The following is a 14,038-nucleotide window of genomic DNA, read 5'->3' as shown; positions in this document are numbered from 1 at the left end:
TATCTTTATTGAGATAGGGGTGTTTGGTAACTACCAGGGATATTAATTTTCATTCCCCAGCTCATCTCCTCAGTGTCTTTACTGTATTTCTTTGAGGATGAGATCAGAAACCATGTGGGGGAGGGGGTGAGAACCTGACAGCAGGTTGGCTGTGAGTCTGCTCTGGCATGTAACGGCTGCATGTGGTTTCGCTCACAGGATTTCCACGAGGAGGGACAGTGATTGCATTCAGTGACTCGTATACGTATAATCCTTGGCTTTTCATGGCTACGGAGATGCAAAGTTTTGGGCTTTAAAGAAGGATTTGTGTGCTTGAAAAGCTTGTCTCTATCAGTTAGCCTAGCCAAAACAAAAATTACTTAAACAACCTTAAATCATTGTAGTTACAATTCCTCTATTATAACTGGCTACCTCTAAAGTATTTTCACAAGGAGTTTAGCAAGAAACAGAGCCTCTGATCATATGAGCACCAATAAGTTTCAGCACTGTATCAGCATTCATTTTAAGTGAGGCGAGAAATATTTTTCCAAAGCAAAACTGGAGGCGGTGAACTTGACGGAGTAGACATCCGAGAGTCAACATCAAGAATTACTACCGGGAGGCGCAACTCAGACCCAGCAGCAGGAACTTCAGGCTTTAACACGAAGTAACTGCTTTGGGGCCCTTTGCACTGAAAATGACCATAGGACTGCAGAGACCTTGGCCAGCAAGAGCTGCTCGGGGTCTCGCCTCGCTGGGCCACGGGCAGCACTGGCTGGCAGCGGGGCAGAAAGCCGCGCTCGAGCTGGAGCCGCGCTGCTTACATGTCTGATAGCCCGTGTCAGCTGTTAGCTAGCAAACATGCAGTAGGAAACGAAAAATTATTTCAGCCTGGGAAGTACTACACCTCCTCAGGAATGTACTGAACGTGAGCAGAATCCCGGGAAGATCAGCTGAAGCTCCAAGGCTAGCGGGGTAGCTGCGGCTGTTAGCGCGGCAAACGGAGCCGCAGCGCTCAGCCCTCGGCGCGCGCGCCAGCTGTACCTTCTCAGAGTGTTCAAACTGCCTCCAGAAGCTGTCATACATTCTTTTTGTGGTCTTTTCGGGAGTGCAAACCACAGTCTTGATATAAACTTTAAAGCTGCGGTCCAACAACTGATTAATTTCACCATAATCATAATCATCGTATCTGTTCAGAATTGAAAGAAAAACACTTTCATTTTCAAGTACCGGTTATTTCACTTGCATTGTTTCTAAGCTTCTATGGCAAAACAAATTATTGTGTAATATGTACCACTACTGGCCCTCCCCCATAAACCAAAATATGTTTAAAAATACATCCATGTTTGCTTAGTAAATAGCTTTCCTTCAATCTGAGAAAGAAAAAAAAAAAAAAAAAGCCAATGCTAACAATTTAGAACAAAAGCAGAACTGACCTTATTCCAAACATACAATGAATATAGTTCCAGATAGCTCGTCTTAGCATTGAGGTATCCACATCTTTGTGCATGGCCATTGTGTTGTAAGTCAGATTATAAGCAATATGAAACTTCTCATCAAGTAGTTGTCCCACATCTGGGTAAAGACGATTAACCAAGGAGTAGCCATGGTCTTCCCAGGAATAATCCTTAGAATAAGTAAAAATGCAGAATGGTGCATTTTAGAAATTAACTTTTGAAGAGCTAGTGCTTTAATGCAATTTATCTCAGGGCAGATAATCCAAGGGGCAGGGGCGGTTCATTTGCTTGCTTTAAGCCTCCTCATCCGCGGGGCAGTAAGTTACAGCACAGCGATTTCCAGGTTTGGTATTTGGCCCAACAAACAGGTCACGCACTGAGCGTCCTGACAGCAGCCCCCATCCTCATTACCTGAACACGAAAGGTGGGCACGTGCATTCCGTGTCTGGAGAAGTCTTTGTAACCATAGCTGGTGTCCTCAAAGTGACGAGACACGTCTCTTGTCGGTGCCGATTCTTCATCTTCTGTTAATTTCAAACAGAATTTCACATAATTTCAGTAAGAAGGAATTGGAAGTATACTAGCGGAACTCTTGCGGAAGAATGGCAATCTCTGTGCTTTTTAAATAAACACACAGTTCCACTGGACTGCCTGTATTTAAATTCTTTGACGTAGCTCAGCGTGACTGCAACTGTGGTTTTGAGAGGCAACTCCATGAAAAATGCTCAGATTCTTTCTTACAGACAAACATCTTTTTCTCCCTTCTTTTATGTCCTGGTCTTCACCCTGTCCCTTAAGTCTAGGGGACACTTTGCTCCTAACTCAAGGGGTTCTGTAAAAATGACAAGGGAAAATCTGTTTTGGAACAGAGAGCTTATTAAAGGAGAGGCCTCAGTCTTCCATGCCAAGTTTAGTTTAGCGGAAACTCTGTTGAAGAGCCCACTTCAACCCGAAGCTTGTAACAGGTTAAATATTGTCTCACAGTCATCTGACAAGTGATGCTTCATACACTTAAACAGCTAAGTGGATTAAGGACCTCTTTTTTTTTTACAACATCCTGTGAGATGCTTAACTCTCTTCTGAAACTTTTAAATCTCTCAAAAGAGAGATTCCATTTCTGTTGGAAATTTCTATTAAACGTAACACTGGTCAGTGAGTGTTACAGTGTGTTTGAGAGAAGCCGCAAGTCTTAGTACAACTTTGCTTTTAACCACTCCTGGAAGAAAACAAGGCACTCCTAATCTTGATCCCTTCAAAGAAATGGTAACGTTTTTGAGACCTCTAGTAACGCTTTTTTTTTTTTTTTTTCCTTTTGTGGTAGTAAGTATTTCTTCAAGTGGTTTGGAAAAGTCTAAATAAATGCATATACACACTACATCTGTTCTACCTGAAGAACACACGAACATGCTTTCTCTCTTCTCTCTTTCAAAACGTGTAGCCATCTCTTCCTGGCTGGCTTCCTCTTCATCTCTACACTCCTGTAGCTGCTTCATTTTCTCCATCAGAGCTTCAACTTCACAGACAGACTCTGCAGACTTGAAAAGGAGAGAAAAACATTTCATTTCCACATAACAAGAACTGACAATGATGGCAGAAATTGTCAAGCCAGATAATTTAAAGGCAATTTATGTCCTTCATTTACATCTTTAAATACTGATTTTTTGATGAAAACAGTTCTTGAAAGAAATCTGTACCGACCCAATGGTTCACATTTAGTCATCATCTCTTCTCAATTAGATCCCCGGTATTTTTAGCATATTTTAAGAATCGTATCTTTTTGGAACAAGTGGTTATCATGCTAAAATTAAAGCAATTTCTCTTACTTAATGTTTAACAACTGAAAAACAAGGAGCTGTAACAGAAATTCTGAGAGAGGAAGTAACCACAATTTACTACCCAACTGTACTTTTCCCCTTCTCTGCTCACATACTGAAGGAAAAAGGACAAGTGGGTATAAATGCAGATTTAATGAAGCCTCAAATGAGAGCAGGTGCAAGGTAATCTTATTTCACAAGAGCCATTTTAACACCACAGCACACTATTAACTCAGTATCTGGTCTTATAAAAATCTACCAGTGAAAAGCAAAATAAAGTTATCTTCAGTTCTTCCAGTTCTGCCCCTTTCCTCTCTGCCTTTTGCAGTTTGCTCCTTCACAGAAACAGCAAGCTCCATCAAACAAAATTTAAATGCCACCCACACCGTTGCAGTAAAGTCTCACAGGCAAGGAGCTTTTCAGCCTGCACTGAAAACACCCCGTTACCACTGCTCTTAACCCAACACTTAGTTCATGTCATGCTGTTCACGAAGTGGAAGCAAGCACAGATCGGTGAGCATAACTGCTGCAGGCAGGAAATACTGTTTTGGAGGCAGAGTCAGAAAATCGTGAATGATCTGTTGTGTGAGGTATCACAAACAAGACAACCAAGTCAAAGACTGGAATGAAAGGAAGAGCCTGTTTTCCACCGCACCCGCAAAAAAAGCCATTCCCGGTCACTGTGGCTCAGGACACGTATCATGAACTCGCTGAGGCCAGGAGTCATCTCAGTTTGCCTCTCTGAATGACAAGAGACCAAGAAAACAGACAGCTGAGAGACTCTCTTTTTGTCTCTCCCCTCGGTAGCTTCCCCCAGCTTACCAGTGGCATTTCAGCTTCTCTTAAATGTATCTTTTCAACTGGTTAGCCTTCATCTGGGGTAGGCTAATCAATCCCACTGTCACTGAACAAAGAGAGACGGGCACCCTCCACGGAGTGAGTTTACAAAGAGACTACTACTATTGAAAGAGGCTGCTTGTTCAGATACTTACTGGAATACTTCCAGTTGGGCTGGCATGGATTTCATCCACCCCGTGGTAACCATTTGTAATGTCACATATGCAGTAGTTACTGATGGAAGGGGGCCTGAAGGTGTGACCCCCTTCACAGTCGATCTCGGGGCTGATTCCACAACCAAACGTGAAGGAAGCAAGGGAGTGGTAGTGTGTAAGGAGAACGACCGCGTGGATCAGCTCTGCCAGGGACCAGCTGTTCTCTTCAGTCTTTAAAAGTTGCTTTAAAAACAACACAAGACAGAAGTATTAATTTTAAAGTCATTCAACTGATCCTGCCCACCTTAACGTAGTTTATCAACACATTTCACTACCAGGTAAAGTTCTTTTTCCAACATCCACAATTGCTTCCTAACTCTCTGCGGCCACTAGCGCGCTCAATGTCCTGTTACTGGGTGACCTGCCAGCTGCAGCCTCCTGGTGAGGCCTCACAGGAGACGACTTCTCCCCCCTCTCTGGCCCTTGGCTATTGAATTGGCTGGGGCTTCTATTTTGTACCGCATGGTTTGTACTGAGGCCAGACCTGCATTGACATCTCACACCTCTGATGAAGATGCAACCGCAACAGTTGCATGTTTCTTCAGCTGGTCTTTGCAGCCTCAGAAAACCCTGGCAACTCCCCGCGCATCAGCTGTGTAAAAACCTGGCATTGGGGTCGGGCTCCCTCCGTCTTGTCCCTGTGGGTGGAATGCTCTACACTTGACAAGAAGCTTCGAACCCCAACTTCCCCTTCAGGCAGGAAAGCGTGGGAGGTTTGGGGACTTTTAGGGCAGGGCACGCGCCCTCCCCTGCAGCCCAGCCTCCTGCTCCCAGCGGGACCTGCTGCCGCCTCGCCACCCGGCCGACAGAGTCCCGGCACTGCCTCCTCCTTGCTCGGGGTACAGAGGAGAGAGGAGGGGCTGCTCCGGCAGGCACGGCCAGGCCTGGGGCAGGCACGGCCCTGCCACCAGAGACCCCGTCCCCGCGGGTGCCCTCGGGGCTGGCTGACCCGGGCAGCCCTCGGAGGAGGGCGCTGCAGCAGCAGGCGGCTTTGTTGGGGCTGCGGTCCTGACCGGCTTGTAGCACCGCTGCTCCCCTCCAACCCAGGCTGAAAACTCAGGGTGTGAACCAGCAGCAAGCCAGACAAAAAATGTGGTGGCTGGTGTTCCGCCTGACCTCTGGCAGCACCTCGGAAACGCTCGGGGGGTTCTGGCTACTGAAAGCACATGACTTAAGGAAGCGCAAATCTGAGGACACGGTCGTCGCACCAACAGAATCCTGACACGTCTCAAATGTCACTGTGTTGTAAATTAAATTTGTTAGCCATTTAAGACCAGTTCTGATCATGTTAGTTTTACAAGGGCACAAGTGATATTATATCACGCAGCGTCACAGTGATATTACACTGAAACTAAAGGCACACAGAACGGATTTCACCCTGTCTGGCACCTAACCCCAAGAATCCATGATTGCATTACTGAAAAATAAGGGTACGTTCACATCACTCCATGAAAGATTTACCTCGATATGTTCCTTGGTGATGAGCCAGGGTCGGTGAGCCAACATTTTGTTTAGTTCGCCTAAATTTTGCAGTTTTTGAGGTGCATTTTCCAGGCCATTCAACCATTTAGGGTCCCCACCGACATGAAGGAAGTCATTCACGTGGAGGTTAACAAGGTAAGAGCACTGATGTCGTGCTGCAGCCTAGAAATGAAAACACAGTTGTGATACAGAAAACAATTACAATAAGTTAGTGCTTTATGACAAATACCGTAAGTTGTCATTTCTTCACAATATTCAAGGAGAAGACTTGCAATGATCAAAGGCTGAAGTAACAGAAATTGAGATGACCCATCAGCCTGTTTTGATTATTGTTCTCACAGCAGAAATATTCCTAATTCATATACATTATCACTACGCTGGCTACCGATGCAACATGCCTATATCCAGGGAGAAGTACAGGCATAGATTTATGGCACATCCTGAAACAAGTAGTCTATAGTACTCTCCAGTGGGGAACCTGCCTCTAAGTGAACCTTTACCAGAAGAAACCAAAGGCAGGTGTCAGGACGCATACAGCAAGAGAGCCTAGGGGCAGCTTTTCAGCAAAGAACAGATCCAGTATCATTTATTCAAACAGTAGTCATTTCCCCATCAAATTAAGACACAGCCCAAAACTTTAATTCAACTTCAGCAAACAAAGATCATTGAACTGGCGGATTAGAAATTATGAAATCAACCAGTTCTGGCAGAAAACTTGCTTCAAATTTCGAGATTCAGGAACAGATGATGGGACTGACTATTGAGTTACAGGGAGAGGTATTCGACAGAACACACGCACAAACAAGCTTTCCAAAAAAATAGTTTCTGAGATACTAAGGAAACCAAAAATAAACAATTGTCTTATTTTTCTAGCAGATTTTTTTCCCCCTCCTCTTTCTCACTGTCCTACTGAAACTATGAACATAAAGTATCACTTACAAAACAATTTGTAAACCAGACACAAACAAACCTACTCTGCTTTTCCCCTTAGCTCCTGATGAAATGCCTTTCCAACTAGAAACTGCAAAACACAGTAATAACTGCAATTAAACAAGACCAGAGGTTGTTGCCAAAGTGGCTGTTTCTGCTTGCTGCTTTACGTTCCAGCATACCATTATCCCGATGTAGTGTCGGTAATGAAGTGGGAGTGGACCATCCATTTGCAGCAGATAGTGCTGAGTTTTTAGAAAGCTTTCAAGATACTGCGGGTGGAAAACCATCACCAAGGTAACGTTGTCCAGTCGGCCCAGCGTAGCGAAAGAATCTGCAAACAGTGTGTGCATCATGGCGTCTTCGTTTCCCACTTGAATCGTCTGATTGAACGGAAAAAGTAATTAGCAAGATTGTCTAAGTACCACCGATAAAAGAGTAAATAAATATATTACGACAGCAGCCAGAGGCCCCGGCTAAAGGAATTATATTATAAATCTATTAATGGCATTAAATCAGTGCACATAAGGCAAGGCACATAAAACCCCTTTAATACCTCTCATTTAGGAGATCACAAGTGGTTATATCAGCAAAAGGAGATTTTTGGCTTTACGCTCTCTCTTGTACAACACCGACTGCTCATTTTTAAGTGCCTCGCTCTCACTTTCCTGAATGCCTGAAATTGATCTAACTTAGTTTATTATAACAACAAAAAGCTAACTGCATAATCATTTTTACTAAGGCAAAAAGAGGGAAAGAAGTAAAAAGCTAGCTAAGACTATGAGAGAAATAAAAGGAAATGGAAACTCAAGGCTCTAAAATTCCTAGAAAACCACAGGCATATTACTAGCTTTTCCTCTGCTCCAAATTCTCTTACCAGATTATCAGGAGAAAAAGCACCAGAAATGCTCAGTCACAGCACTTTGAGGCTTCTCAGATTATTCCGAATGGAAGAAGCAGCTCAAGAAAAAGCAACCCCAGAGCAGGGGGGCAGGTGCCTTGTGGACCAGTAGGAAATTACATCCGGATGTCCACAAGGAAACAGACACTCTTAAAGAAAACAGTATTGTGTTTCTCTTATGCTAGATAGCAGTACAGGAGGGGTCATAACTATTCCAAAGCTCCCTGGGGCTCTCGCTGCTTCTGTACGCTAGAACTATGGCCAAAGCCTCACCAGGACTACGTGTGATCAAGACTGAAAATGTTTTGCAGCTCAGCAGCTGTCCTGAAACCAAATGTGGGTTACTACTAAACGAGTGTTCCTTAAAAGCATAAAGTTCACCGTGTACTTGAAAACACCACCACACCTCCTTCTCAGGGATGAATCTGCTTGGTCCGTGTCCCAGTGGTCTAGGAATTCTTATTCCGAGTTCCTAGAAAAGAAAATTACACCATCTCAGCATTTAGTTATAAACAGCTTTTTAGCTGTGGTTGCAAGAAATAAAAGAGTTCTCCATTCAGAGCGGGGCTTATTTGGGTACTCGTGGTACTCTACATGAGTACTTTTACTAGTACCATTTGTACAAATGCAAATCATTTTTTATACAAGTGCTTTATAATTAGCCACACTTGTTTACAGCGTACTGCCCCACTCCAGCAACAAAAAATTCAACAACAAAGGCCCTGCCAACCGAAGAAAACACACACAAATTTATATGTACACACACACTACAACCTGGTTCACAGAAAATTCTGCATAAAGCACATTTTGGCAGGGTGTCCAGGACAAGGAGTTCTGTACATACCCGGCTCCTGTGTGGTTATGCCACTGATACAAAACGAGACTGATGTGTGTATGTGTGTGTGTGTGTGTGTGTACATCCGCAGTACGCCAGCACATAACACTCTGTGCATCTGTCAGGAAATGAAACAGCTGTAACCCTAATCAGATTTCTTTTTCCCAACCTCAAAGAGCTCTTAAACTGCTGAAAGTACCTGATCTACATTTGCATCTGCTTTCTTTTCAAGACAGGATAAAAAGCTATTCACTTTGGGAGGGTGGGCGGGGATTTTGCTCAATCAGAGTGGCGGCAGCCACATCCTTGCACACGCTTCTGTGGACATGTTGCCTTGCAGGTGAGGGAGGATGGATACCCCTCCAGCAGTTCACTGCTTGCCCTCTCCTTCAGCTAGATGAAGCTCTCTGCCAGGCCTATGGCACCCTGGGCCCTCTGCGCAGCCAAGGAGCAAACCACAGCAAAGATGTGGGTGCATTTGCGTCCTGCCTGCTAAACCGTTCCCTTTGGAAGGGCAGGAGCCACAGGTTTGAGGGCAGCTTCTGCATCTGGCAGGGAGCCGCCCTCGGAGAAGGCACAGCGGGGTACGCGGGGCCCGGGCCAAAGCAGGACACCCCACACATTCACGCGTGCCCACCTCCCCGAGGCTCATTCCCTGCGCGCAGCACCCGCTGCAAACCAGCTCTCCTGGGGGGGGGGGGGGGGGTGTCACTTGGCAGCCAGCAGCCTCCCCCCCCCCCCGAGAGCTGCGAGCCCCACCACCCCAAGCAGCTCCCAGCGCAGCAGCTGATGGCACAGTGCCCTTACAGATGGTGGGAGACCTGCCATTAAAGCTGCCCACGGCGCTGAATGCTAAACACCAGGCTATATATAAACTAACCGTTTGGGCTCCTTATCACTTCCTTCTCCCCTGGTCGTCTTTTAAAATGCATCCCATCGGCTCCGTTTTGCAGCCCAAACCGACTCATTGTATCGGATGATACCAACCCCATCCAGGTTCTCAGCTGGGTTTAGATGAATAAACACCATGTATTGAGGCAGTTCAGGCCACACAGAGCAGAGGGGCACCTTCAGCTGGTTTAGGCCTCGAGAACAAATGAAGCCCCTAAAATCCGCCTGCCAAATGCAGTTTTTAATTTTGCTACATCTTCCCCACATAGATAAAGGCTGTTATAAACAAGCAATATTGATCACACTCACTATTGCACTTTTTCTGTCTTGAGCCGAGGTTTCTCTTTACACGAGTTCATTGTACAAGAAGCAATTGTATTAATCAGTTACCGTTCCCTGGACTTTCCCCTAAGATTAAAAACCACCTCCAGAGAGCTGGAAACAATCAGTGCAAGCCTAAGTCAGAACCACCGAAGCCCATCAGACTCTGTCAGTCTACTTAAATTCTAAGTCAGATGCCTTCGTTTCTCAAGTCCTATTTGGATAAAGTGAGATCAAAGGGCAGCTCTCACTACTCATCTTTTCACATCTTCCTGGGGACAATAAAGTTTGTGATGTAGTTTTTTCCTGCTGAGGGTCACAATATCCACAAACAAATTTTTTCCTGTCAGCCGAGTCTCTAGCAATGTCACTCGTAGGATGGAATTTATATCTTAAAAGCATCCTCTCTCCTCAAAGCTCTAGCATAGCTTCTTATCTTGGCTACAACATCACTAGCAAATTAGAGAAACATCTTACACCCAAATGACAGCAAGGAAAAAAAAGTCTGTACGCATCATTTAACTTAGCAGCTGTCTGCAGTTGTCTGCCAACTTGAGCACTCCAAGAGAAATACCTTGAAGTTTAATTCCTGAAGAGCTATGTTTCAGTCTTCTCCTTTCCCAGAACAGTTACAAGAAGAAAACAACCCCAAGATTTAAGAACCCGAGATCAGCAGGCTGCTGACATATTTTGCCTCACATCAGTACCAATACACATTTTTTTAAAGCATGCAGAGGTCAAACTATGATGATTACACTGTATATAACAGATTACATTACTTAAGTAACCAAAGCCTCTCCACAAAGAGACTATAGAGTTTTTTTGAGGATTGAGCAAATTGCTTTGTTTTCCCTCAAGAGAGAAAGCATCTCCCTGAAATCATGGCGCCAGCCCAGTACTTGAGAAGCCTGGGTTCAAGTCTCTGTTCTGACAGAGACATTGCAAAGGATCTGTGAAGATAAGCCTCAGTTTCCCATCTGCAAAATGGGGGTAAACATGTTTCTTCCAGAAGGTGCCAAGAACAGAAACAAGATTGTTGTCATAAGGTGCATGGTTACCACAGTCATCACAGTTGTATGAAATCTGACCCATTAGAAATCTTCTGAAAATTGTTATTCTTCAGTTACAAGCTATGGCAGACATTTTAAAAACTGTTTTCCTCTCTTTTTCAAAAGCAGCATTTAATCAAGTTCTCCTAGTACTTGAGAAATAGCGAGCATCCCTGGGTGTTCCCAGTATCCCAGAATTTCAAATACTATATAGACAACACAGTAATAATTCTCAAAACAGTCCTAGAGTATTTTCCCTTTGTTTTGAACCTATTTCTATGCTCCACAGTGTCCTTCACTAAGCCTCCATCTTCCAAATACACTCAACCCAAGTAACACTGCTCTCCAGCTTTCCCTCTCAAAGGCAAGACCTGCATCCTGACCAGCCACACCGCCCCATCTCTCTTGGACCTTCCTCTTAAAGCACCACCTCACCTGGAGCACTGAGAAGCACTGGCGAAGCAGCCAGGAGCAGGACAAGCAGCAGTTGCAAGCAACCAACACTTATTTTGGTTATTACAAAAGTATAAGTAACTTTCATGTGATTCCAGACCACCAACTTGAACACCAAAGTGACCTACTTAGTGCCGTGTTTTCGGCATCAAACTTCTCCTGGCTTCTTTCCTCCCATTTGTTAACCTTGCCACACCACTTCTATTCAGTCTAGAAACTCGGCTACTGAATACAGCTCCAAGCTCAGCAGAAAGCAAACCACAACTGAGGCTTTAGGTGCAAATAATACACAGTAATAATAATAATGCATGAGAGGGACTCCATCTTCAAAGCCAGAACGTAAAACTCAGACAGCTGCAAAGCTGAGCACCAAGGGCGGAACAGATTTCACCTTCAACACCCCAAAGCTCACAGCTACTGGAGGGAGGTGGGCCTCGCCTGGTGGCAACCCACTCCACTGCTCACCTTCCAGACGTACCTTGACAGAGGAGCAAGACTTTAGCCATATAAATGTTATACTGCTATGCTGGCGGAGGCAACCTCAGAAATCACAGAAAGGCCTCCTCTTCCCCCTTATGTAATGCAACTTGTATTTCTGTACAGCCACTGTTGTTATTTCCATGGGAACTACGCTCACCAGATACCTGCCATTTCTGAATCTACAGGTCCCTTATCACTCCCACATCTGAGCATCTCATCTCATGTATTTAATTCATGCAACATTCCTGTGAGGTGGGGCAAGTGTATTTTCTTCCATTTAGAAAAACAAAAAAAAAAAAACTGAGAAACAGAAAAGCTACATGTCTAACAGAGGCTGCTACAGAAGACTGGTAGCTTCAGCCGAGGTCTCTCCAGTCACAGGCTGATGCCCTAACCACCAGACTGTGTGCCTTTTCAGAGACCTCTCAGCCAGGAAATACAGTGTATGCAAATTCACACCAAGAAACAGCTCTTCAGAGCTGAGACAGAAGAGTCAGTGAGACAAGTCTGCAAACTCAATTATCTGCTTCCCAGTTACCAGTCTGGCCCACTTAGTATATCCACTCCACGACAACCAGACCAAAAATCTGTATTGCATGCACATATATGCTCCGAGAAGACCACCCAAAAATCGCAAACACATACAAACTTACTCTACTTTTGGCTCTTCTGTATCTTAAGATTCTGTCAACCAAGCCCACTTTTAGGTAACTTTTTTAAGCATCTTGACAAGCACAGTGTTCCTATCAAATTTAAGTAAAAGACTGAGATGGAAAATTGAACTGCAAATGCTTAGAAGAGGTTTTTAAATACTTAAAGTACAACATGCATCACCTCTACGAGTAAGAAAACTTCATCCGCTGCGGTTCTGAACCTCTATAAAATGTAAGTGAAGAAAACAAAAAGTCTCTTCTAAATTCCACCTAGAAACACTGCAGCAGAAACACTGCAGGAGAGTTAAGTTACAAACCGGGACACAGGGCCTCTAGCACAGGAACAGCTACCTAACCTTAGCTACAGCTCTTGCCCTGTAATGCACCTCGAACGCTTTTTCAGACCCCTGTTCCTCCCCCACTACTTGCTCCTGGTAGCTAGAGCTCCACCTCTTATCACAAAACTTCTCCCAAAACTCAGTTATAGTCAGATGAGTATGTGGACTGTCACCAAACTCCTAATTTTCAGTCATTCAGGAATCATGAGCTGAGCACTAGCTCTGAACCACACCTTCAGACTGCTTCCCTGGTGTTAGCACACTGAGTCATTTTGCTCCCCGCAAGTACAGTCAGTACCAATATCAAATGTTGTATCTCCCAGAGAGACTTATTTACATATTTACTTAAGCCTCCTCTAAATGGCAAAAAGAACATTTTATCATAGACAAGCCACAGGCAAAGTGAAAATATAATGATTGATTTACTTCACTAAACCACATGTGGATTAACATCTTCATCTGAATCACCTGTGCCCCGATTACGCACTAAATACTTCTAGCTTCAAACAAAATTATATGAAAATCACACACTGTAATGCAATACAAAACAATCTAAAGGAAGGAACCTGAGAAGGGAAATGAGTTTGAGGTGACCTTTTTTTGGAGGCGACATTTTCCTAGATAACCAGTGATCATTTTACATAAACTAAGTGCATTCCTACCCAAGCTTAGGGTCAAGAAAGGCACAATGAGCTATGGGTTAAAAACTCTTTAACACAATCTCCCAGGTAGAATTATCCCCCCTCTCCAATGTGACAGTGCTGAAAATTCAGCTTAATATACTATATTAATATATTATACTATATATTATCTAATATATATATTTTTATATATATTAGATAATATACTATGGCATGCATTTAAAGCTGAGATTAAAAATACCCATTTAGAGCTTTATATGCTTATAGGATAAAATGCCCCAAAGCATCTCAGTGTCCAAGAAGCTCGTGCTGCATTTCCAAGGGAGACTTTAGCACTTACTAGTCTAAGAGGCCTCGTACTGCTGCTGCTGCTTCGCTCGCTGTGTCTGGTTCCTACTTCCCCTTTAAAGGTCACCAACAGCAAAACCTCACTGCTGGTGACACTGGCAGGCTACGAATTTGGAGTTTCCTTCTTTAGGATCTTAATGACAATGACTGGCACAACTGGCCTCACTGGTCGAGTTACTTATCACCACAGTGATACGTACACAGCTTAAAAGCCGTATTTTCAGTTCTGCTAAATGCAGTAGCTACTGTAGCTTATCAGATGGGTAGCTTCAGAAATGAAGGGATTAAGAAACAAAGAGTAGTGATTAAATATGATTTTTTTTTTTTCCCCACAAACACTAGAAAAAAAAAACATAATACAAAAAAATCCCTCAAACCCTACACCTTTTCTAAATGTAGGACTAAGCAGAACTG

At 44.0% G+C, this 14,038-nt stretch overlaps 1 protein-coding gene across 2 annotated transcripts in view; it reads right to left on the bottom strand.

Annotated features, from left to right (window-relative positions):
• Positions 1-14,038, bottom strand: part of SESN1 (sestrin 1) — an 83,787-nt gene that overhangs the window by 1,726 nt on the left and 68,023 nt on the right. For both annotated transcript variants that reach the window (XM_042803245.1, XM_033005680.2), the window contains exons 2-9: positions 8,022-8,087; positions 6,897-7,097; positions 5,764-5,946; positions 4,243-4,485; positions 2,824-2,971; positions 1,848-1,960; positions 1,416-1,606; positions 1,024-1,168 (exon numbers count right to left, since the gene is read on the bottom strand). In XM_042803245.1, coding sequence (XP_042659179.1) covers positions 1,024-1,168; positions 1,416-1,606; positions 1,848-1,960; positions 2,824-2,971; positions 4,243-4,485; positions 5,764-5,946; positions 6,897-7,097; positions 8,022-8,087 — 1,290 coding nt within the window. The remainder of the gene's footprint in view (positions 1-1,023; positions 1,169-1,415; positions 1,607-1,847; positions 1,961-2,823; positions 2,972-4,242; positions 4,486-5,763; positions 5,947-6,896; positions 7,098-8,021; positions 8,088-14,038) is intronic.

Source organism: Tyto alba, unplaced genomic scaffold (genome assembly GCF_018691265.1).
Source record: "Tyto alba isolate M040663 unplaced genomic scaffold, T.alba_DEE_v4.0 Super-Scaffold_40, whole genome shotgun sequence".
Taxonomy (NCBI): Eukaryota; Metazoa; Chordata; class Aves; order Strigiformes; family Tytonidae; genus Tyto; species Tyto alba.
The sequence above is the reverse complement of the archived record's forward strand: the minus strand, read 5'-3'. Positions and strand labels throughout refer to the sequence as shown.